The following is a 23,287-nucleotide window of genomic DNA, read 5'->3' on the forward strand; positions in this document are numbered from 1 at the left end:
GTAAGTGGCCCAACTTGGATTTGTCTAATTTCTTTTCTCGTGATTAGATTTAAGTTAAGCATTTTTTGGCGAGAATATCAAGCATATCAGGGGTAGTACATCTACTATAAATGAAGGATGCAGTCTTGGCATCACATGGAGAGTCATGTCAGCAGGGCAGTGCTGGACTTGTTGTGGGTTTACTTCAGGAGAAGATCTTGCCCCTTGCTGGTCTCATGTTTTGTAAGGACTGTAGGGGGAGGATGCACTTGACTGAATGTATGATATGGGTACTGTGTGGTTATGAGCGGCCTTTCTTGCAAAGACAAATTTCATCAGGGTGCTGCTGCCAAGGGGATTGCACAACATTACTGATAGCACTTGGTGTCCTTCTAGGCATCTGAGGTCACATGCAACTTTTGTTTTTTTGTTTTTGGCTTGGGAAGATGTAGAAGCTACTGGTCTCAGCTCTTTGCTAGCAAAAAATATGGTTTATCTTTCCACAGTCTACCTCTGAAACTGGAGCTCATCAAAAAATGCCTTTCCAACAGGGACATGAATTAATTAGTCTGTTCAGATTTGTAATAAGAAGGTAGGAAGGATTATTTTTACTTCCATTGCTTCCGCCTGCTTTTCAATGTTGAATCCATTCATTTATGCCCTACTAATTGGGGTCTGTACCTCCTGTGACTGATCCAGACTTTATAATTTTTTTCGAGAATAATATGCTCTGCAGGTGCCCACGAGTCCCCATTCCACAACCACAGTTAGTTGCAGAATCACCTTAAAAAAGTTGGAGTTCAAGTATATATTCATCCGGATATCCTTTATTTAAAAAAATCAATGAATGTAAGAGCTGGTTCTTTGAAAGAATTAACCAAATTGATAAACCCCTAGCCAGACTTCTCAAAAAGAAAAGAGAAGGGACCCAAATAGATAAAATCACAAATGAAAGAGGAGAGATCAAAATCAACACCACAGAAATATAAACAGCTATAAGCAAATATTATGAAAAATTACATGCCAACAAACTGGGCAATTTGGAAGAAATGGATAAATTCCTAGAAACACACAGTACTAAAACTGAAACAGGAAAAATAGAAAACTGGAACAGACCCATAACCAGCAAAGAAATTGAATCAGTAATCAAAAATCTCCCAATAAACAAGGGTCATGGACCAGATGGCTTCAGAGGGAAAGTCTAGCAAACATTTAAAGGGGAGTTAATACCTATTCTTCTCAAACTGTTCCAAAAAATAGAAATAGAAGGAAGACTTCCAAACTCATTCTACGAAGCCAGCATTACCTTGATTCCAAACCAGACAAAGATCTCACTACAAAGAATTAAAGGCCAATATCCCTGATGAATATTGATGCAAAAATTCTCAACAAGCTATTAGCAAATCAAATTCAACAGTACCTTAAAAGAATTATTCACCATGATCAAGTGAAATTCATTCTTAGGCTGCACAGGTGGTTCAATATTCACAAATAAATCAACATGACACATCACATTAATAAAAGAAAGGATAAGAACCATATGATCCTCTCAACAGATGCAGAAAAAGCCTTTGATAACGTATAGCATCTAATTTTGATAAAAATCCTCAACAAAGTAGGGAGAGGTAGAATATACCTCAACATCATAAAGGCCATATATGAATTATAATATTCTCAGTGGGGAAAAACTGAGAGCCTTTCCCTATGGTCAGGAACAAGACAAGGCTGTCCACTCTCACCATTACTATTTAACATAGTACTGGAAGTCTTAGCCTTGGAAATTAGACAACAAAAAGAAATAAAGGCATCCAAATTGGCCAAGAAGAAGTCCGACTTTTACTATTTGCAGAGGACATGATGCTATATGTAGAAAACCCAAAAGATTGCAGCCAAATATGGCTAAAACTAATACGTGAATCCAGCAGTCGCAGGATATAAAATCAAAATGCAAAAATCTGTTGCATTTGTATATACTAATAATGAAGCAGCAGAAAAAGAAATCAAGGAATCAGTTCCATTTGTAATTGTACCAAAAACAATAAGATACCTAGGAATAAACCTAACTAAGGAGGTAAAAGATCTATACTCTGAAAACTATAGAACACTTATGGAAGAAATTGGGAGGGTATTAAGAAATCAAAAAGCATTCCATGCTCATGGACTAGAAGAACAGACATTGTTAAAATGTCTGTACTACCCAAAGCAATCTACACATTTAATCCAATCCCTATCAAAATACCAACGGCATTTTCCACAGAGCTAGAGTAAACAGTCTTAAAATATGTATATCACTACAAAAGACCCCAAATAGCCAAAGTAGTCCTGAAAAAAAAAAAGAAAACTAGAGGGATCATGAATCTGGATTTCAAGGTGTGTTACAAAGCTGTAGTCATCAAGACAATGTGGTATTGGCACAAAAATAGACACATAGAGGGGCTCCTGGGTGGCTCAGTCGGTTAAGCATCTGACTTCATCTCAGGTCATGATCTTGCATTTTGTGGGTTCAAGCCCTGTGTCGGGCTCTGTGCTGACAGCTCAGTGCCTGGAGCCTGTTTCAGATTCTGTCTCTCCCTCTGTCTCTGCCCCTCCCCTGCTCATGCTCTGTCTCTCTCTCTCTCTCTCTCAAAAACAAAATAAACATTAAAAAATTAAAAAAAAAAGGCACATAGATCAATGGAACAGAATAGAAAACCCAGAGATGGACCCACAACGTTATGGTTAACTAATCTTCAACAAAGCAGGAAAGAATATCCAATGGAAAAAAGATCTTTTCTTCAACAAATTGTGTTGGAAAAACTGGACCAATCTCTTACACCATTCACAAAGATAAATTCAATATGGATGAAAGACTTAAATGTGAGACAGGAAGCCCTAAAAATCCTAGATGAGAACACAGGCAGAAACCTCTTTGACCATGGCTGGAGCAACTTCTTACTTAGACATGTCACTGAAGGCAAGGGAAACAAAAGACATGAACTATTGGGACTTCACCAAGATAAGAAGCTTCTACACAGCAAAGGAAACAATAAAACTAAAAGGCAGCCTACAGAATGGTAGAAGATATTTGCAAATGACATATCTGATAATTTAGGATTAGTACCCCAAATCTATAAAGAACTTCTTAAACTCAACATCCAAAAAACAAATAACTCAGTTAAGAAATGGGCAGAAGACATGAAGAGACACTTTGCCAAAGAAGACGGCCAACAGACACATGGCCAACATCCAGATGGTCAACAGACGCATGAAAAGATGCTCAACATCACTCATCGTTAGAGAAATACAAATCAAAACCACAGTCAGATACCACCTCACACCTGGTAGAATGGCTAAAATTAGCAATACAAAAAACAACAGGTGTTGGCAAGGATGCAGAGAAAGGAGAATTCTCCTGCACTGTAGTTGGGAATGCAAACTGGTATACCTATTCTGGAGAACAGTATGGAGGTTCCTCAAAAAAACTAAGAATAGGACTTCCCTATGGTCCAGCAATTATACTCTTAGGTATTTACCCAAAGGATACAAAAATACAGATTCAAAGGGGGTACATGCAACCCAATGTTTACAGCAGCATTATCAACAATAGCCAAGTTATGGAGAGATCCCAAATGTCCACTGACTATGAATTGATAAAGAAGTTTGTGTGTGTGTGTGTGTGTGTGTGTGTGTGTGTGTGTGTATACATATATACATATATGTATATATATACACACACATGCACATAATGTATATATATGTTATGTATATATATATAATATATACACACACACACACACACACAGGAATATTACTCAGTAATCAAGAAGAATGAAATCTTGCCATTTGCAATGATGTAGATGGGGCTAGAATGTATTATGCTAAGCGAAATAAGTCAGTCAGAGAAAGACAAATAGCATATGACTTCATTAATATGTGGAATTTAATAAACAAATGAATACATGGGAAGGGGGTGGAGAGAAGAGAGGGAAACAAACCACGAGGGCCTCTTAATTATAGAGAACAAACTGTGGGTTGAAGGAGGGAGGTGAGTGGGAGATGGATTAGATGGGTGAGAGGTACCAAGGAGTGCACTTGTGGTGATGAGCACTGGGTGTTGTACGAAAGTGGTGAATCACTGAATTTTACTCCTGAAACCAATACTGCATTGTATGTTAACTAATATTTAAATTAAAAAAAAGGAAAAAATCTAAGTTGTCTTCTTTTCTCACAAATCTTTCTTGTATTCCGTATCTTCTTTCTCATTTATTTACCTTTTGGAGAACAGTCTTCAGTAATTCTTTCCAAATAAATTTATGGCTAGTAATGTTTTTGAGTTTTTTCATGTCTAAAGTGTATTTTTTATGTTCATGTGAATGATAAAGTGGCTGGATATGTAGTTCTAAGTAATTCTTTCCTTAGACCTTGTAGCATTTGGTGTTGTGAGTGAGAATTCTCATGTGAATTTGATTTTCATTAATTTTTGGAGCCTCTTTTTAAAGAAATTCTTTGAGAAATATAAGATTTTAAGATTTTTTTCTCTTTATCCTTGGCATTCCAAATTTTACAACTCATTTCAATTCAGTTTTCCATTAATTGAGTTGGATTTTAAAAAAAGATTCCCATTGGCTCTTTGAATCTGATGAGTACTTTCTTTATGTGCTAAAAATGGTTTTTAATCATTAGATTGTTTTTTTCCTATTTACTCTTTTTAGCAATCTTAAAACAGTTGTTGGAATTTCTAGATAAATCTCAGTATGTCTTAAATTCACTTGTTTTTTCCATCTCTTTGTTTGTTATGATTCAGATTCTTCTTCCTGGTTTTTTCTTTGGGGATTTGTATTTATTTAAAGTAATGCTTTTGAGAACCTTGTAGTTCCACTATAAAAACTGTAACTGCATTTTTTGAGAAGGTAAATAAAACATGATTAACTACTTAAACACAGGTAATGAATTGCACCTTCACCACTGATGAACTTGATTACAATAACTGCTGTTGGTAGGGTTGTCCGCTAGGGGTGTTAGATCAGTTGTCAAGTTCTGCTTTTATATCTTTTGTTTTTGACTCTTTGTTTTCTTGATTTTGATTTGTTGAGAATTTTATTTTCAACTTTTTGTACTTGTTCTTGAGCAGTCTAGCCTGCTGGAATTTTCTTTTCCTTGGGTCTTGTCTTTCACTGTTGGGTCTGTTGTCAGCCTTGCCTTCTCTTTGGCCATCCGAAACCCATTTGTGCAGCTGATGTCCAGTAACAGTTATGTTTGTTCCACAGCCCTGTAAATTATATGCCCTTTATTCATGTGGGAAGAAGGGCATTGTACTTTGCTTCAAGGAGACCCTGTATCTTTTGGACGTTGTAGTAATCTACTCCTTGTGAGAAACAAACTCCTTCTCTATTATGTCTTTCTTTTCCCTGGTTTAACCAGCAGATGTTTAATGAGCAATGAGGAAATGCCAGGAAATAAAACAGAGATTGGGAATACAGATCCTTGCTCAAAATCTGAGTGCTAAAAGTAGCTGAGTGTTATTGTTTTGCAAATATGTCAGCTTATGGGCAATGTTTTTGTCATATTTTTACATTTAACTTTATATCTTTTTAGTATTATATGTAATGGATTTATATTATTGTCTTTTAGTACATTTGTCTAGTCCTTCACTAAACATTTAACAGTAGTAAAAGCATTCTTATAGTTATAAATAAAACTATATTAGAAATGGTATAAATTTTATGTTGCTTTCAGAAATTTGTTTCAGTGGTATTTGAGGTTTCCTAGTAAATGGAACTTGAAGGAAACTGTTCTTTGCTAATGAGAAACAAATATGGGTTTTATAATATTCCCTAGTGTTTTTCAGTTATAATATTGTCATATTATTACTTAAAATTCACAATTTGAAGAAAGAAATATGTGTCTTCAGACACATTTTGCCTAATGTTTTCTGCGAAAGCTTTGTTAATAACTGCAATTATTAATAATTTATATATTTATCTTAAAATATTTGTTATTCTATTTGTGAAAATGAACTTCAAGGAGATTATTTAAATCAATAATAGAAGATTTAGTTCTTAATATATAAATGTTCAAATAAAATGTAATTAAATTGATACAGTGAAAATGGAATAATAGGAAACAGAATATAGTACACATCTGACAAATCTGTATTTCTTTCAGTATTTGGCAGGTTTATATACATGTTCAATTTAAACATTTTTTTTCATGGAAGTTAGGGAAGTTAGGGAAAGTAATCTTTTAAAAATTGATTACAATTTATTTTTTAGATCAGTTTTAGGTTCACAGAAATTTTGAGAGGAAGATATAGAGAGTTCCCATATGTCCTCTGCCCCCACATGTGCTTAATTCCCCCACTGACAACATCCCCCACCAGAGCGGTACATTTGCTACAGGTGATGAGCCTACATTGGCACATCACTGTTGCTCAAAGTCCAGAGTTTACATTAGGCTCCATTCTTGGTGTGCTACATTCTGTGGGGTTTGACAGTTGTATAATGGCATGTATCCATCATTATAGTATCATATACAGCAGTTTCACTGCCTAAAAATCCTCTGAGCTCTGCCTAGTCATCCTTCTGTCTGCCCTAACACCTGGAAATCACTAATATTTTACTGTCCCCATAGTTTTGCCTTTTCCAGAATGTCATATGGTTGGAATCATACAGTATGTAGCCTCTCAGATTAGTTTCTTTCACTTAGTAATATGCATTTAAATTTCCTTCATGTCTTTTCATGGCTTGGTAGCTTAGTGACTAGTATTCATTGGTTGTACCACAGTTTGTCTACTCACTACTAAAAGAAATCTTGGTTGCTTTTGGAAAGTTTTGACAATTGTGAACAAAGCTGCAATAAACATCCATGTGCAGGTTTTTATGTGGACATAAATTTTCAGTTCATTTGGGTAAATATCGGAAAAGTGTTATTGCTGAACTGTATGTTAAAATGTTTAGTTTTGTAAGAAACCATCAAACTGACTTTCAAAGGGGTTGTATTTTGCATTCCCACCAGCAATGGATGTTTCTGTTCCTTTGAATTCTACATATTTACCAGCATTTGGTGTTGTCAGTGTTTTGGATTTTGGCCATTCTAATAGGTATGCAGTGGTATCTCATTGTTGTTTTAGTTTGCATTTCTCTTGACATATGATGTGGAGCATTTTTTCATTCTTGCCTCTGTATCTTTGGTGAGGTGTCTGTTTAGGTCTTTTGTCCATTTTCAACTTGGGTTGTTTATTTTCTTATTATTGAGTTTTAAGAGTTCTTTGTGTATTTTAGATAACAGTCCTTTATTAGATGTGTCTTTTCTAAATATTTTCTTACGGTGTATAGCTTGTACTTTCATTCTCTTGACAATATCTTTGCAAAGCAGAAATTTTAAATTTGAGTTTAAATTTTAATGGAGTCTAGTTTATCAATTTTTTTTCATGGATTGTGCCTTTGGTGTTATAACTAAAATATCACCAAACTCAAGGTCATCTTGATCTTGTATATTATTTCTGGGAGGTTTATAGTTTTGCTTACAATGCTCATCTGTTCTTGCATAATGGATACTTTATCCATTAGAACCTTTAGCATATTAATCATAGTTGTTTTAAATTCCTGGCCTGATAATTGCAACATTCCTGCCATTTCTGATCTGATGCTTGTTCTGTCTTCTCACATTTTTGTTTTAATGTTTATTTATTTTTGAGAAAGAGAGCATGAGCAGGGTAGGGGCAGAGAGAGAGGGAGACACAGAATCCAAAGCAGACTCCAGGCTCCGAGCTGTCGGCACAGAATCCTATGTGGGGCTCGAACCCATAGTTGTGAGATCATGACTTGAGTTGAAGTCGGACGTTTAACTGACTAAGTCATGAAGACACCCCTTCACATTGTTTTTTTGTCTTTTGGTATGCTTGTAATTTTTTTCTTGATAGCCAGATATGCTTTATGGGTAGAAGAAACTGCTGTAAATGGATAGGCTTTTAGCATTGCAGTTGTAGAGTATGGAAGGAGCAGAAGTGTTCTATATATGATTAGGTCTTAGTTTTCTTGTGAAATTGTGCCCCATATTGTGGACTTCACCAGTGCATCTCAGTTTTTTCCCCTTTCTCAGGTGGCACATGATGGTCAGAGGGAGCTGTATTTGTGTATCTCTTTTCCCACGTGGAAGGCCAGAGCAGGCTAGAGTTGGATATTTCTCTTTAACAGGTCAGTTAGGCTCTGATAAAAACCTCAGTAGTTTAGGCTCTGTTACATAGTTTTTCCTGGCCTTGTTAAGAAGAACAGAAAACTCTGGCATATTTCAAAATATCTTCGCCTGCTGGAAGCAGAAGAAGGTTTTTCTTTGATGTTCACTGGGAGCTCTTGGAGGTAAAACTCACAGAAGTGTGTGAATGCCCCATGACTGGGTCCTTCTGGGAATTTTAACTCTCAGAGTTGCCCACAGTGAGCTTCCGTAGTTCCTTCCCCTGGCACTGTTCCCGTAGAAGTTTCAAATTTGGTATATTACAATTCTCTGTGTCCTCCTCTCTGTCTCTCCAATTTTCCACAGTGATTTTCCCTGTGACCTCCTCTGACAGATCTAAGACGAGTTGTTGACTTTTCATTTTGTGCTGCGTTTTACTTTTTGTTTGGATGGAGTGGTAACTTCTGAATCCATGACATGCAGGATCAGAAACCAGAAGTCTCCAGTAATCATCTGATGGCATAATTTCTTACAGATTGATTTTTAAAATTCTTACACATTGCAAAAACCATATTGAATGTTTTACAACTTAATTTTTCAAAAAGCCCAAAATAAATAAAATAAAAATGATTGGGGCGCCTGGGTGGCGCAGTCAGTTAAGCGTCCGACTTCAGCCAGGTCACGATCTCGCGGTCCGGGAGTTCGAGCCCCGCGTCGGGCTCTGGGCTGATGGCTCGGAGCCTGGAGCCCGTTTCCGATTCTGTGTCTCCCTCTCTGTCTGCGCCTCCCCCGTTCATGCTCTGTCTCTCTCTGTCCCACAAATAAATAAAAATGTTGAAAAAAAAATTAAAAAATAAAAAATAAAAATGATTGCTCTAATTACTTGTAGTTTACACACAGTCTCGCTACTATTCATAACTTAGAAAAATAGCATAGCCCACAAAATCTTTCCTGTATTATTGTCTAAAAAACATTAGTTTTTGTCAGTATTTGAGTCATTATTAAATACTAGAGATGGATTTTCCTGTTAATCTTTCAGCAATGCCTGTTGCTTTGTTGTACTCTTGAGTAAAAGGAAAACCGACATTACCTTATGCGCTAGTTTCATATGTAAAATAAAATCTAAGAGAATAAAATGTTGCTCTGAGCATGACATCTTGTAACCTGTTATTAAAGCCTAAAATCAAATAAATAAACGGAATTAGAAGATTACTAGTTTGTCAATCAGCCAGTACAAGAAACTGAGCCTTCTTTCATCTAACATTTCCCCAGCTGTTTGGAAAGCATTAACAGGAATGTTGTATTTTTTTTTTTTAATTTTTTTTTTCTTCAACGTTTTTATTTATTTTTGGGACAGAGAGAGACAGAGCATGAACGGGGGAGGGGCAGAGAGAGAGGGAGACACAGAATCGGAAACAGGCTCCAGGCTCCGAGCCATCCACCCAGAGCCCGACGCGGGGCTCGAACTCACGGACCGCGAGATCGTGACCTGGCTGAAGTCGGACGCTTAACCGACTGCGCCACCCAGGCGCCCCGAGGAATGTTGTATTTGAGAATAGTTTAGATTTACTTTGTGTGTAATGCTTCTTCAAGCCATTTTGTTGGTTATATATCCTTAAAAAGAGAGTCCTAAAATAAAATTTACTTTCCATAGACCATAAATATAAAACTAGATTTATTCTGGGTGAAACCTAGTAGAGATCTACTTCAGATCATCACATGCTAGTAAATAATTGGAATGTCAAGATAACATACCCAATTTTATATTTTTCATTATTTCCTATTGGTTTTGTAGCAACTTTATATAAGACACTTAGAAACCAGAAGACAATTAGAATAACCCAGTCAACAATACTGTGGGGTAGCTACAATCATATATATAAGAGAAATATTTCAACGCATGAAAGCTAAAGGGGTATGGTACTATAAGAAATGTTCAGTTATCTAAGGATCTTTAAGTGATGTACCATTTAGCATTGTGTGTTGCCGAAAAAAATGTAAATTTTAAAAGGAAGCATGTTCATGCTAATGGATTATTTGTTTACAAAAATAACATTATCCAGTTGTAGTCAATGGTTCAGTGTTCTTCCTTTTTAAATTATTATTAAAGAAATAGAGGACACAGTACTTATTTTCCAATCTGAAATGCTCAGCATGCCAAAAATTCTTAATAACAAATCATATTATAATTGATGAATTCTTTAACCGATATTCTATTATCCCTACGCAGTTCACTGTATTGAGTTCCTGATGTTCACTGAGAAGCTTGTGCCTTTCTTGTTTGCAGCAATCTGAGGAACATTTTTCGTTTCCAGTAATAACAGAACACTGGAAATTAAGTTATTACCACCTTAACAATGGAATTTGGTTTACGAGAAATTACCACTTCCCCCCTCTAGTTTTTTTTTCTAGCATGTGGCTAGAAGAAACATCATTCATGATGTCTTGTACCTCTGTCACCGTCGTCTATAGGTAAATAATTCCCAGGACAAAGAATGCCTTTTCTAGCAAAATGTCAATGGAAGTAATGAAAGAAAGTCTCAGCCCAATATAGGATACTCTGTGGATTAAAATTTTAAAACATCACATAGTAGCTATGGTATATATAATGGCAAACTATAATATGTTCATCCTTGGAAAAGATATCACAATATTCATAACATTGCTGAATATTATAGATTATTCATAATTTAAACAAAAAGTTTGAGCTTCAGCTCAACTTTTGAATCTTGGAGGGATATTCTGCAGCCCTGAAAATCAGTAAAGCCTTTGCTTGTTGCCTGGCTGAGGTAGGGATCTGGTGACCATGTTCCCATCCAGTTTGACTCTTTAGGTGAGATTGATTAGGTAAATGCTAGTATCTTGGACCCTTGGGAAGAACATCGTCAGTGAAAGGCAGTACAAATGGGGCTCAGCTATCTCAGGGAATGGGCAGGCAGCCTTTGCACTGGACAGTCACAGGCAGATGCAGAGTTTTTCCTTGAAGGCCTTTACTAGGCACAACAAGAACAGCTAACATGGCTCTACATCACAGACAATGGCAAACGTGGTCTGTAGGCCCCTGGATCCGCTTTGAGGCAAAGTTCTCAGGAATCTTGAAGTGCTGACTTCATTTTTCTCCATGTCATGGTTACCACACACCCTTTTTCACCTATTTGTTCATTTATCTCCTCTTTGTTCATGATGTATGTTTTATTTGCTTTAAGTAACTGCTGATTCTTTGGTATTATTACAAAAAGTGTTTACATTAGCTACAGACAACTTTTTATATTCTTTATTTCAGATCATACTTATTTTTCCATTAGCTTAAAATTCTATTTGAATATAAAGTCATATAACATATTTGTTAATGTTCTTGTCATGCAGCTCAAAATTGTTCTGGATTGAGAACCTGTGGGCATTGTTTGGAACAGCCTGGATGTGGCTGGTGCAATGATCCTAGTAACACAGGAAGAGGACACTGCATTGAAGGATCTTCGCGAGGGCCAATGAAGCTTGTTGGAATGCACAGTAGTGAGATGGTTCTTGATTCCAGTCTTTGTCCTAAAGAAAAGAACTATGAGTGGTCCTTTATCCAGTGTCCAGGTAATAAAAATGTGATCAGTATAATTTCAGTTTGGAAACCAAGAATGATTTTGTCTTTCTTATAATAAATACTTAGAAAAACATAATGGGACTCAAATTTCACCGATAAAAAAATATTCTTCCCTATATCCATCACTGTTGTGTAGATGGCATTCTACACACTATGTTTGGCACAATATATTTGGCTTCATATGAAAACTGGACTCATGCCCGTTTTCTACCTTGTAGTATATAGTCTTTTATTGTTCATAGTTTTATTGTTCATAGTTATAGTCTTTTATTGCCTCTTAGAATTCAGAGGCAACTCAGAAGATCCAGGCAAACTTTGTGCTAAGTGTGAGAATGTTTTAAATAACATTTGTGATGGAATCAGCTGGACTCATTATGAATACCATATGATTTTGAAAGTTAATAGTTTTCAGGTTTTTTTCCATAGGAAGTCTCTTATGCTAAATAAAAACAACCTTCTTGAAAGATTACTTATTCAATATATTTTTATTGAGTGCCTACTATGTTCCAAGGAGCATTTTAAGTGCTAGAGACACAATTATTAACAAATTAGACTAAAATTATTCCATTCACAGAGCCTAGTTGAAATTAATAAAATTAATTCTATACACATGTGTATATGAGGTTAAGTGCTGTTAAATAAATACAATGCTATTAACTAAAGTAAGGAAGGGGAATAAGGCTTGCAATTTAAGAAGGTGATGATAGAAGAGCTCACTGAGAAGTAACAATAAATACTTCATATAGATGAGAGAATGAGTCATAGGGATATCTGGGGAAAGTGTCTTAGAACAGGTGACATCCTAACACAAGGATAAGCGAAATAGTTTATTTGGGAAGTGAACCTAGGAAGCACAGTTGAGGGAAGAGAGAGTTTTAAAGAAGGGAGAAAAACCAATAATACTAATAATACTAATAATAACAATAATTACTAATCCGGATACTATACTCGGAAATTTGGACTCACACCCACTAGGGACCTACGAGGACCATGTAGAATGCTCCTCAGAGTTAACCTGCTGAGGGACTGGAAGGTGGTGCACTTATCTGTGGCTTCTCATCCTTCATTGGTTGGGTGATGCCTTTGGAGGTACTGTGCTTCGGAGCTGTGCCAACAGTCTTGTTACTAGCTTGCCCTGGCTAGTGAAAAGTAGAGATATTGCAGAACTTGCTTTAGGTGAGTCACCGACAGTGTGCTGTACTGAAACCAGATGGACTGAGGGAATGTGGTGCAGAGTGCAACAATACCTGCTATATAAACTTTGAAATATATGAAAAGCAAAAAAGAACAAATATTGGTTTGTAAAACAACATGATTAAATCTTAAATGCTTTTTGCTTAGTGAAAGAAACCAGACCCAAAGGCTACAAGTCGTGTAATAATTTCATTTATAAAATGATCTGGAACAGGCAGAACTGTGGGGATGGAAAACAGATCAGTTATTTGCCAGAAGTAGTAAAGGTAAGGATTAATTTCAAGGGGGCCTCAAAGTGGAGTTTTTGTGTTATAGAACTGTTCTTTCTGACGCTGTGTAGGTTGATACATGAATCCATGCATTTGTCAAAACCCATGTTTTACACCACAAAGAGTGAACTTTCCTGAATGCAAATTAAAAAGAAAAGTCACCTAGAATGTCAGGAGACCCTAGGGTGTAAAGTAAAATTGTGACAAGTAAATTTAACTATATTACAAAAGCCATAACATCATCAAAAATAGGAAAAAAAAAAAAGGGCTGACCTAAGTAACTTTGGAAAACAGTGTTTTGACTTAATACCATAAAGCTAAAGAAAAAAACAGCTGTACATAAAATTGTAATCTGATTAGTAAATTTGCTTATCATGTGGTATAGGTTAACAATTCTAACAATACTTTATGTGTTTACTAGGTTTGGAAAATAAGTTGTATTTTAATGTAAGACAAGTTTTCCACTGTCAGAAAAAGAAATTAAAAATAAGCAAGGAGTGAAGACTGCAAAGAACCCTGTGGTATTGGATTAGGGTCTGAGCTAACAGCACGAATTCATGTTTATTTTAATATATATACAAAGAGGTACATATATACACATACACAAAGAGGTAAATATAGATATATGTGTGTATACATAGTTTAGGGTATACATGTATTTTCTAGTTCTGTTTGTCAAGACGGTCTAGAAGCCATGACATCCCAGAAGCAAAAACACATATAGTGCCTATATCTGGGTTTTTAAATACTGTTTTCCAGTAAGAGACTCTTAAAAACTGAGAACAAACTGAGGGTTGACGGGTGGTGGGAGGGTGGGGAGGGTGGGTGGTGGGTATTGAGGAGGGCACCTGTTGGGATGAGCACTGGGTGTTGTATGGAAACCAATTTGACAGTAAATTTCATATTAAAAAAATTAAAAAAACCCTGAAAATAAATAAATACTGTTTTCCAATGAGAAGAACCAGGGCTCTATGGAGAAATGGTTAATTCTAGGGCCTGGATTGGGAGAATACATGATGATCCTGGAGCATTGTTTGGTGCCCCAAAGTAAGAAAGAGCTTAAAAAAAAAAAGAAGAGGGGATCATGATCATGCCAAAGAGACACGGTACCAACCTAAAAGAATTCTCAGGGGAATGAAGTTTGAACAAAAAGTAATGATTGTATTGGGTTACAACTCAACAGAATAATATCCATGAATCTAAACTGATGTAAATTGATTTAATAAGTAATAAATGGGTGAAAATGAACAAAATTCCTTACAGAAGAATTATAAATAATAAATGTAGAAGGAGTGAGAAAAATTAAAAAAAATCACTATTAGAAACCCACAGTTAATACTAGCTGTAAGATAATCCACTTATGTTGAAATTTGGGGGTAAAACGATACAGAGAAACAGGGTATTTGTGTAGCTTTAAAGCTTTGGTAGTCACTTCTTGTTTTTTTTTTTTTTCATAGTGTTTCACGTTTTTATTTAAATTGTAGCTAGCTAACATACAGGGTAATATTTGTTTCAGGAACAGAATTTAATGATTCATCCCCTACACACAAGAACAGTGTTCATTCTAACAAGTGCCCTCTCTAATGCCCATTCAGCCACCCATCAGCCTCCATCAAACCTCAGTTTGTTCTCTATCTTTAAGTGTCTCTTATGGTTTGCCTCCCTCTATGTTTTTATCTTATTTTATTTTTTCTTCCCTTCCCCTTCTATTTTGTTTCTTAAATTCCACATATGAGTGAAATCATGATCTTTGTCTTTCTCTGATTGACTTATTTCACTTAGCATAATACACTCTAGCTCCATCCATGTCATTGCAAATGGCAAGATTTCATTCTTTTTGGTGCCTGAGTGATATTCTATTGTGAGTGTGTGTGTGTGTGTGTGTGTGTGTGTGTGTGTGTGTGTGTATTACATCTTTATCCATTCATCAGTCAGTGGACATTTGGGCTCTTTCCATAGTTAGGCTATTGTTGATAGTGCTGTTATAAATATCTGGGTACATGTGCCCCTTTGAATCAATATTTTTGTTTCCTTTGGATAAATACTTAGTAGTACAGTTGCTGGGTCACAAGGTAGTTCTATTTTTAACTTTTTGAGGAACGTCCATACTGTTTTCCAGAGAGGCTGCATCAGTTTGCATTCCCAAAAACAGTGTAAGAGGGTTCCCCTTTCTCTTCATCCTTGCCAACATCTGTTGTTTCTGGCGTTGTTAATTTTAGCCATTCTGACAGGGATGAGGTGGTATTTCATTGTAATTTTGATTTGTATTTCTCTGATGACGAGTGATTTGAGCATTTTTGCATGTGTCTATTAGCCATCTGTATGTCTTCTTTGGAAAAGTATCTATTCATGTCCTCTGCCCATTTCTTCACTGGATTATTTGTTTCTTGGGTGTTGAGTTTGTAAGTTCTTTATAGATTTTGGATACTAATCCTTTATCTGATATATCATTTGAAAGTTTCTTTTCCCCTTCCATTGGTTGCCTTTTAGTTTTGTTTATTGTTTCCTTCTCTGTAAAGAACCTTTTTTTTTATCTTGAAATCCCAGTAGTTTGCCTTTGCTTTTGTTTTCCTTGTCTCTGGAAACATGTCTAGTAAGAAGTTGCTATGGCTGTCTAGTACTGTGTTAAATAACGCTGAGAGTTGACATCCCCGTCTTGTTCCTGACCTTAGAGGAAAGCTCTCAGTTTCTCCTCATTCAGCATATTAGCTATGGGACTTTAATATATGGTCTTTATGATATTGAGGTATGTACCCTCGATCCCTACTTTGTTGAGGATTTTTATAAAAATTGGAAAGTGTACTTTGTCAAATGCTTTTCCTGCATTTATTGAAAGGATCATATGGTTCTGATCCTTTCTTTTATTATGTGGTGTATCACATTGGTTGATTTATGAATATTGAACCATCCCTGCAGCACAGGCATAAAATCCTATTTGATTGTGGTGAATAATTATTTTAATGTACTGTTGGATTTGATTTGCTAGTATGTTGTTGAGAATTTTTGCATCCATGTTTATCAGGTCTATTGGCCTGTAATTCTCCTTTTTAGTGGGGTCTTTTCTGGTTTTGGAATCAAGATAGTGCTGGCCTCGAGAATGAGTTTGGAAGTTTCCTTCCATTGCTATTATTTGGAACAGTTTGTTAAGAATAGGTATTAACTCTTCTTTAAATGTTTGGTAAAATTTGCCTGGGAAGACATCTGGCCCTGGACTTTTGTTTGTTGGGAGATTTTTGATTATTCAGTTTGTTTGCTGATTATTGGTCTGTTCCAGTTTTGGTAGTTTATATGTTGTTTCTAGGAATTTATCCATTTCTTCAAGATTACCCAATTTATTACCATATAATTTTTCATAAATTACCTTATGTGTTTATATTTCTGTGGTTTTGGTTTTGATCTCTCATTCGTGATTTTATCTATTTGGGTTCTTTCTCTTTTCTTTTTGATAAGTCTGGCTAGAGGTTTGCCAATTTCATTAATTCTTTCAAAGAACCAACTTGTACTTTCATTGATCTGTTTTTTTGTTTTGTTTTTATTTTGTTTCTATCTCATTTATTCTGTATCTTTATTATTTTCTATATCTTTATTGTTTCCCTTCTTCTGCTGGCTTTAGGCTTCATTTGCTGTTCTCTTTATAGCTCCTTTAGGTGTAAAGTTAGGTTGTATAGTTGAGATTTTTCTTTTTGAAGTAGTCCTGTATTGCTATATACTTCCCTCTTATGGCTGCCTTTGCTGCATCCCAAAGGTTTTGAACCATTGTGTTTTCATTTGTTTCCATTTCTTAAAAGATTTCTATAATTTCCTGGTTAACCCATTCGTTCTTTAGTATGATGTTCTTTAACCTCCATTTATTTGAGGGCTTTCCAATTTTTTTTTTTTTTTTTTTTTTGTGGTTGACTTCAAGTTTCATAGCGTTGTGGTGTAAAAATATGCATGGTATGATCTCAGTCTTTTTGTATTTTTTGAGGCCGGATTTGTGACCCAGTATGTGATCTGTTCTGGACAGGGTCCCATGTGCACTCAAAAAATGCATATTCTGCTGCTTTAGGATGAGATGTCCTGAATATATCTGTTAAGTCCATCTGGTCCAGGGTGTCATTGAAAGCCATTGTTTCCTTGTTGATTTTCTGCTTAGATAATGTCCATTGCTATTTGTGTGGTGTTAAAGCCCCCACCTATTATTGTATTATTATCAATGAATTTCTTAATGTTTTTCATTAATTTATATATTTGGGTGCTATCAAGCTGGGGGCATATATATTTACAATTATTAGGTCTTCTTGTTGGATAGATCCTTTATTATTATATAGTGCCCTTTTTCATCTCTTGTTACAGTCTTTGGCTTGAAATCTAGATAGTCATATAAATATGGCTATAATTTCTTAACTACTTCTGTGGAAATTATTATGTTAAACTGGCATCTATGAGAATTCTCTATACTGTCTAGATCATTAAAATTCTTTGCATAATATGATAAGTGTGTAGAAACTCATAAATAATTTGTTGTCCTACCAAAGTGAAATTGACTTAGAGCTAAATAACAGGAGTATAAATAGGAATTTCTATATATTTAGAAATTAAGGAATCTGTTCTAATAACCCATGGGTCCTAGATAACATAATAAAAATTAAAAAAATATTTTGGATTGAGTGATAACTAAAATGATGTAATATATTAAAATTCTGTGCCATGCAGCTGAAGCAGTGCTTACCAAGAAATTGGTAGTTTTAAATGCTTACATCACAAAAGATGAAAGGCTGAATACTGTGATGTAAGTATCCATATCCAAAGGTTAGGAAAAGCATAAAATTAAAGCCAAATAAAATAGATGGAGTGAAATTAAAAAATAAAGGCTGGAATGGAATAAATAATAAAGATAAAAGTTGCCCTTTCCTTAAGGTCATCCCTCTGCAGAGTTTCTCCTTAACTTGCTGTGGGTAGCATTTGGACTTTGTCTAGTGTATGGTGAGTTTTAACTAGGGGTGCTTTGGTCTGCTTGTTAAAAGGGCCCTGATCTTATTTCCACCAGAGCTGAAGCATTGTAGCACTGTATGGTCAGTACACTTGGTGCATGTGGGAGAGTTTTGGTCTTGGCCAGGGCCCTGATGCTCTGAGTCTCAGGCACACTTGCCCTTTAGTAAAGAAGCACCTGCAGAGCATGGTGGGGCGGACTAAGTGTAAGCGGCTCAGCCCTCCACTGAGGGTGCTGTGCAGCTCACTGACATCTGTTCTTGCTGATGGGCAGGGGAGAAGAAAGGCACCAGCCCTCTCTCTCATACCTGGATAGAGGAGTTTGCGCCTGCTGCTGTCTGGGAAGCCCTCACAGAAGAGGAAAGAATCTCCCCTCCTGTGCCCCAGGCTTTTGTCAGATCCCCGCCTTCACCCTGTCTTCGTCCCACCTGTTTGCTCGCCTGGCCACACAGTGCGCCTGTGTTTTATCTCAGGCACGCCAGCTGAGTTTCAAAACTCCACACTTTAGGGATCCAGCACAGTGCCGACTCGGGCTGATCCTGGGGGAGGGTTTGTCCCAGATGGGAGTTGCACGAATGCACAGGAGCTTGGAGTTTAGAGTAAGGTGCAGCAAAGATCAAGCATCCAGTGTAGCTGCCCTCAGCAAGCATCTCTGTCCCTATAGTAAAGAAGAGAATAGTGCAGTGGGAGCCTGCTGACTCTCTTGTTTCCCCAGAGATAGTGCCACCTCTCCCAGTTGAACTCCAGTAAGAGGAACTGTGTCTCCCAATGTGGCCCAGGGAATCCTCAGATCATGCTGTCTGCTCCTGGGCCTCTCCCCTCCTTCTCCATGGGAATACTGCTGCGCCTGCGGGGCTCCACACCAGCCATGGTGCAGTCTTCTATAACTTCAGTCTTTGAGCTCTGCTGGTTGTAAAAACTCACAATAATCATCCCCTCTCATTTTCCCAGTCAGTGCTTTTTGGGAAGTGTTCTTGTGATCCTCTGTGCACTGTGCGTTCTCTCTCTCTCTCTCTCTCTCTCTTTCTCTTTCCCCTTTCTCTGTGATCTGGACTACTTCCCTTCCACAGCACCCATGACTCTTTTCTCCCCAAAATCACATGTCTATACCTCCTACCTTCCACAATGTGACCTCCTCTCTCCCTCTCCTGGCTGTCTGGTTTGTTCTCTCAGTCTTCAGATCGATTTCTTGGGTGTTCAGAGTGATTTAATGTTTATCTAGCTGTGTTTGAGGGACGAAGCAAGCATAGGGTTCTACAACTACTCTGCCATGGTAATCCCCCCAAATAGTCACTTCTTAAACAGGATACAGGACTCAAAAGATTAACCAAAGAGGGAAATGAGATAAATTGTACTATATTAAGAAATTCCATTCATAATAAAACCTTTAGAAATTGAGGAATGGAAGCCTCTGAATTGAAGTTATTTATAAGTCTAATTATCTAATAAAACCTCTTATCTCAAATTGAGATTTATTATAAATCAGTAACAAAAAGAAACAGTACAAACAAAAAATTGGCAAGATAGTTGAACATCACAAAAGAGGATATTTAAAACACCAATAAACAATGGAAAAGGTGTTTAACATTTTTGCTCTTGAGGGGAATGCAAATGAAAACCACAAAATGATACCACTAATTATCCACCAGAATGTATAAAATAAAAAATATATATAATTTTAATTGTTAACAATGATATAGAACAAATGGAAATCTTATATACTGCTTTTTGAAAGTCTAAATGGCATAACACTTGGAAAACACTTTGGAAATATCTGTCAAAGCTGAATAAATGCATTCCCAATGAATCAAGGATTCTGTGTGTAGGCCAGTGGCTGGTAAACTATAGTTTACCAAATTTACCAAAGTTTACCAAAGTTTACCAAATACTGCCAAATTTAGCCTATGGCTTGTTTCTACATAGCCTGTGAACACGAATGATTTCACCTTTATAAAAGGTTGAAAAAGAGAAGGAGACTGAGGAAGAGGAAGTAAGTAATGAAGGAATGTAGGAAGGGAAGAAACAAAAGAAAGAAGGGATGAATCTCTGCCAGAGTCTATATGTGCCCACACTGTCTAAAATACTATTTGGTCCTTTACAGAAAATGTTTGCTGACCCCTGGTTTAGGCTCAGTAACCCAATATAAAGCAAATGTTCACTTGCAAGACACTCATAGGAATGTTCACACAGCATAGTTTTAATAGTTCCAACCTGGAACTCATCCAAATGTTCATCAGCAGCTGTATGAATAAAGAAATTGATATTATGCACAATGGAGCATACAGCATAAGAATGATTTACATGTAACCACATGGGACACTATGGCGGCTCTCACGTATATGGTGTGGAGAGAAAGAAGCCAGACACAAAACAAGACACTCTATCTTAGTTTATGTAACATTCAAAAAGAGGCAAAGTTATTTTATGAGAGATCAGGGAAGTGGTTACTTTTGGGGACAGCAGCAAGTGACTTGAAGGAGGCACTAAGGAATTATTTTATTTCTAGAAAATTTTCTTGGATTATAGTTTTAAATATTCTCCATTTTTTTAAGGTTATTTATGTATTTTGAGAGAGGAAGAGAGCACACATGAGCGTGTGAATAGGGGAGGGGCAGAGAGAGAAGGGAGAGAATCCCAAACAGCCTCTGTGCTCAGTTCAGATCCCAACTGTGGGCCTTATCACAAGACTGTGAGATCATGACCTAAGCTAAAATCAAGAGTTCGCTGCCCAGCTGACTGAGCCATGCAGGTGTCCAGTTCTTCATTTCTGACCCTCTTAATTTCTCTCTCAATCACCTTTTCACTTTCTTGGTTGTTTTCTGACTTGCTCTAATGCCTCTTTAAATTGTCAAGAGAGTCTGTTTTCCCTTGGGCATATTATAATTCAGTGCCTACTTCTGAGTTTGTTTGTTTTTATTCTTTTCCTTAGTTGAGTCAACTCTTCATTTCTTCCTTCTTTATGCCCATGTCAATTCTTCATTGAATTTCTGATTTAAGGTAGTTTTTGCTATTCTTCAAATAAATGCTGGTTTGACTATATTTATTCTGTTTGGAGAGCTGTCATGGTTTCCTGCTTCCTGGTTATATTTTTCAGGGGAATTTTCAGTAGTTAATGTATGTTGGATCTGGTTTTCTGATTTTTGTTTTGTTTTCTGTGTTTTTAATAATAACTGCATAGATTCATTAATATTTTCTTCATTTTTCTGGCATTGGCATAGTTTATAAGATTTCTAGTTTTATGGAGCTCTCTTCTGTTAGAAAAGCAAAGTTTTGGTGGCCAAGGTAAGAATTGTATGTCCTGAATTTGTGGCCTTTTTTGTCTTGAAAGAAGTTAACTTTTCCACTTTATTTATCCCTTAACCACCTGGTTGCCAAAAGACACATCTTTTATTTACTACCCTTTTTCTCCCCAAAGTTATACTTAAGACTCCTACTTCAAATTATCCCTGCTTTTTAAGTACTTTTTTTTTTTAAAGATTTTTTTCTTGGGGCGCCTGGGTGGCGCAGTCGGTTAAGCGTCCGACTTCAGCCAGGTCACGATCTCGCGGTCCGTGAGTTCGAGCCCCGCGTCAGGCTCCGGGCTGATGGCTCGGAGCCTGGAGCCTGTTTCCGATTCTATGTCTCCCTCTCTCTCTGCCCCTCCCCCATTCATGCTCTGTCTCTCTCTGTCCCAAAAATAAATAAACATTGAAAAAAAAAAATTTAAAAAAAAAAAAAGATTTTTTTCTTTTAAGTAATCTCTACACACAATGTGGGGCTTTAACTTATATCTCTTAGAGCAAGAGTTGCACATTCTACCAACTGAGCGAGCCAAGTGTCCCTGGGTCCTTTTCTATGTATGGTGCTCATTTAGAGTGACACTGTCTTGGTATTTTCATAGTTAGGATAGACTTAATCTTTCCAAGGGAGATTTTATATCAACTTTAAACTTGTTTCAAGCTTCCATCTTCTCTCTTCTTTTTTATCTTGGTGAGTACTTTCTCACCACAAAATCTTGCAATGGGATGGGAGCATATGAGATTGCCTCCATGGATTTTTTTTTTCTATTGTCAGATTATGATGAAGGTGTAGTTTTTGGATTTTTTTTTTCTCTGCTTGTACTTTTTTTTTTTTTCTGAAGGATGTATTAGGAGACGTAGACTTAGGCAGCCTTCATTGTTTTCAGTTACCAAAAGTTCTACATTGTTTCTTCATGGTGGATAAAATGGAATTTTATACACAGAATTTTCTAATGATTTTGCAATTTTATAGAAATGCATTTTTTTTTGGTGCTATGTTGCCCCTGTACTATGTGACCTTGGTGACTTCTTTTGTTCATTCTGGTACTCTTCATATAGATTCCTTAGGATTTTCTTTGAGTTGCTTTTTAATAAACACAGTATTCTTTTTTTCCTTTCCAAATCATGCATATTATTTTTGTTCTTTCCTTATTGCACTGTCTAGGCCCTACAGTGCAACATGGGATTGAATTAGTGAGAGTGGACAGTTGTCTCAATTGCAGTGTACTTAGCCTTTAAGTATAATGTTAGCTATTGACATTTTATAAATGTCTTTACCAGATTGAGAAGCTTCCCTTCTATTCCTAGTTAGTTGAGGTTTTCTTCCTTTCCTTCCTTCCTTCCTTCCTTCCTTCCTTCCTTCCTTCCTTCCTTCCTTCTTTCATCATGAACTGATGTGGGGGCGCCTGGGTGGTTCAGTCGGTTGAGTGTCCGACTTCAGTTCAGGTCATGACCTCATGGTCTGTGAGTTCGAGCCCTGCATTGGGCTCTGTGCTGACAGCTCAGAGCCTGGAGCCTGCTTCGGATTCTGTGTGTGTCTCTTTCTCTTCCCCCTTCCCTGCTCATGCTCTGTCTCTCTCTCTCTCCCTCTCTCTCTCTCTCAAAAATAAGTAAACATTAAAAAAATTAAAAAAAATAAATCATGAAGTGATGTGTAATTCTTCCAAAGGCATGCATCTGTGAGTGATCATATAATAATTTTTTGTTTTAGTTGTTAATATCATTGATCATACTGATTGAGTTTCAAATGCCAAGCCAATCTTGCATTTTTGGGATAAACTCCACTTACGGTGTGTTATCCTTTTACTATATTGCTGGGTTCAATTTGTTTAAATTTTGTTAAGCATTTT

General features: G+C 36.5%; 1 protein-coding gene across 2 annotated transcripts in view; it reads left to right on the forward strand.

The window, feature by feature from the left end:
- ATRNL1 (attractin like 1) overlaps positions 1-23,287 on the forward strand; it is a 779,266-nt gene that overhangs the window by 173,135 nt on the left and 582,844 nt on the right. For both annotated transcript variants that reach the window (XM_047073493.1, XM_047073492.1), the window contains one exon: positions 11,497-11,715. In XM_047073493.1, coding sequence (XP_046929449.1) covers positions 11,497-11,715 — 219 coding nt within the window. The remainder of the gene's footprint in view (positions 1-11,496; positions 11,716-23,287) is intronic.

This window comes from Lynx rufus, unplaced genomic scaffold (genome assembly GCF_022079265.1).
Source record: "Lynx rufus isolate CCGP_SWC_20201006 ecotype Redwood Valley unplaced genomic scaffold, mLynRuf1.p SCAF_11, whole genome shotgun sequence".
Taxonomy (NCBI): Eukaryota; Metazoa; Chordata; class Mammalia; order Carnivora; family Felidae; genus Lynx; species Lynx rufus.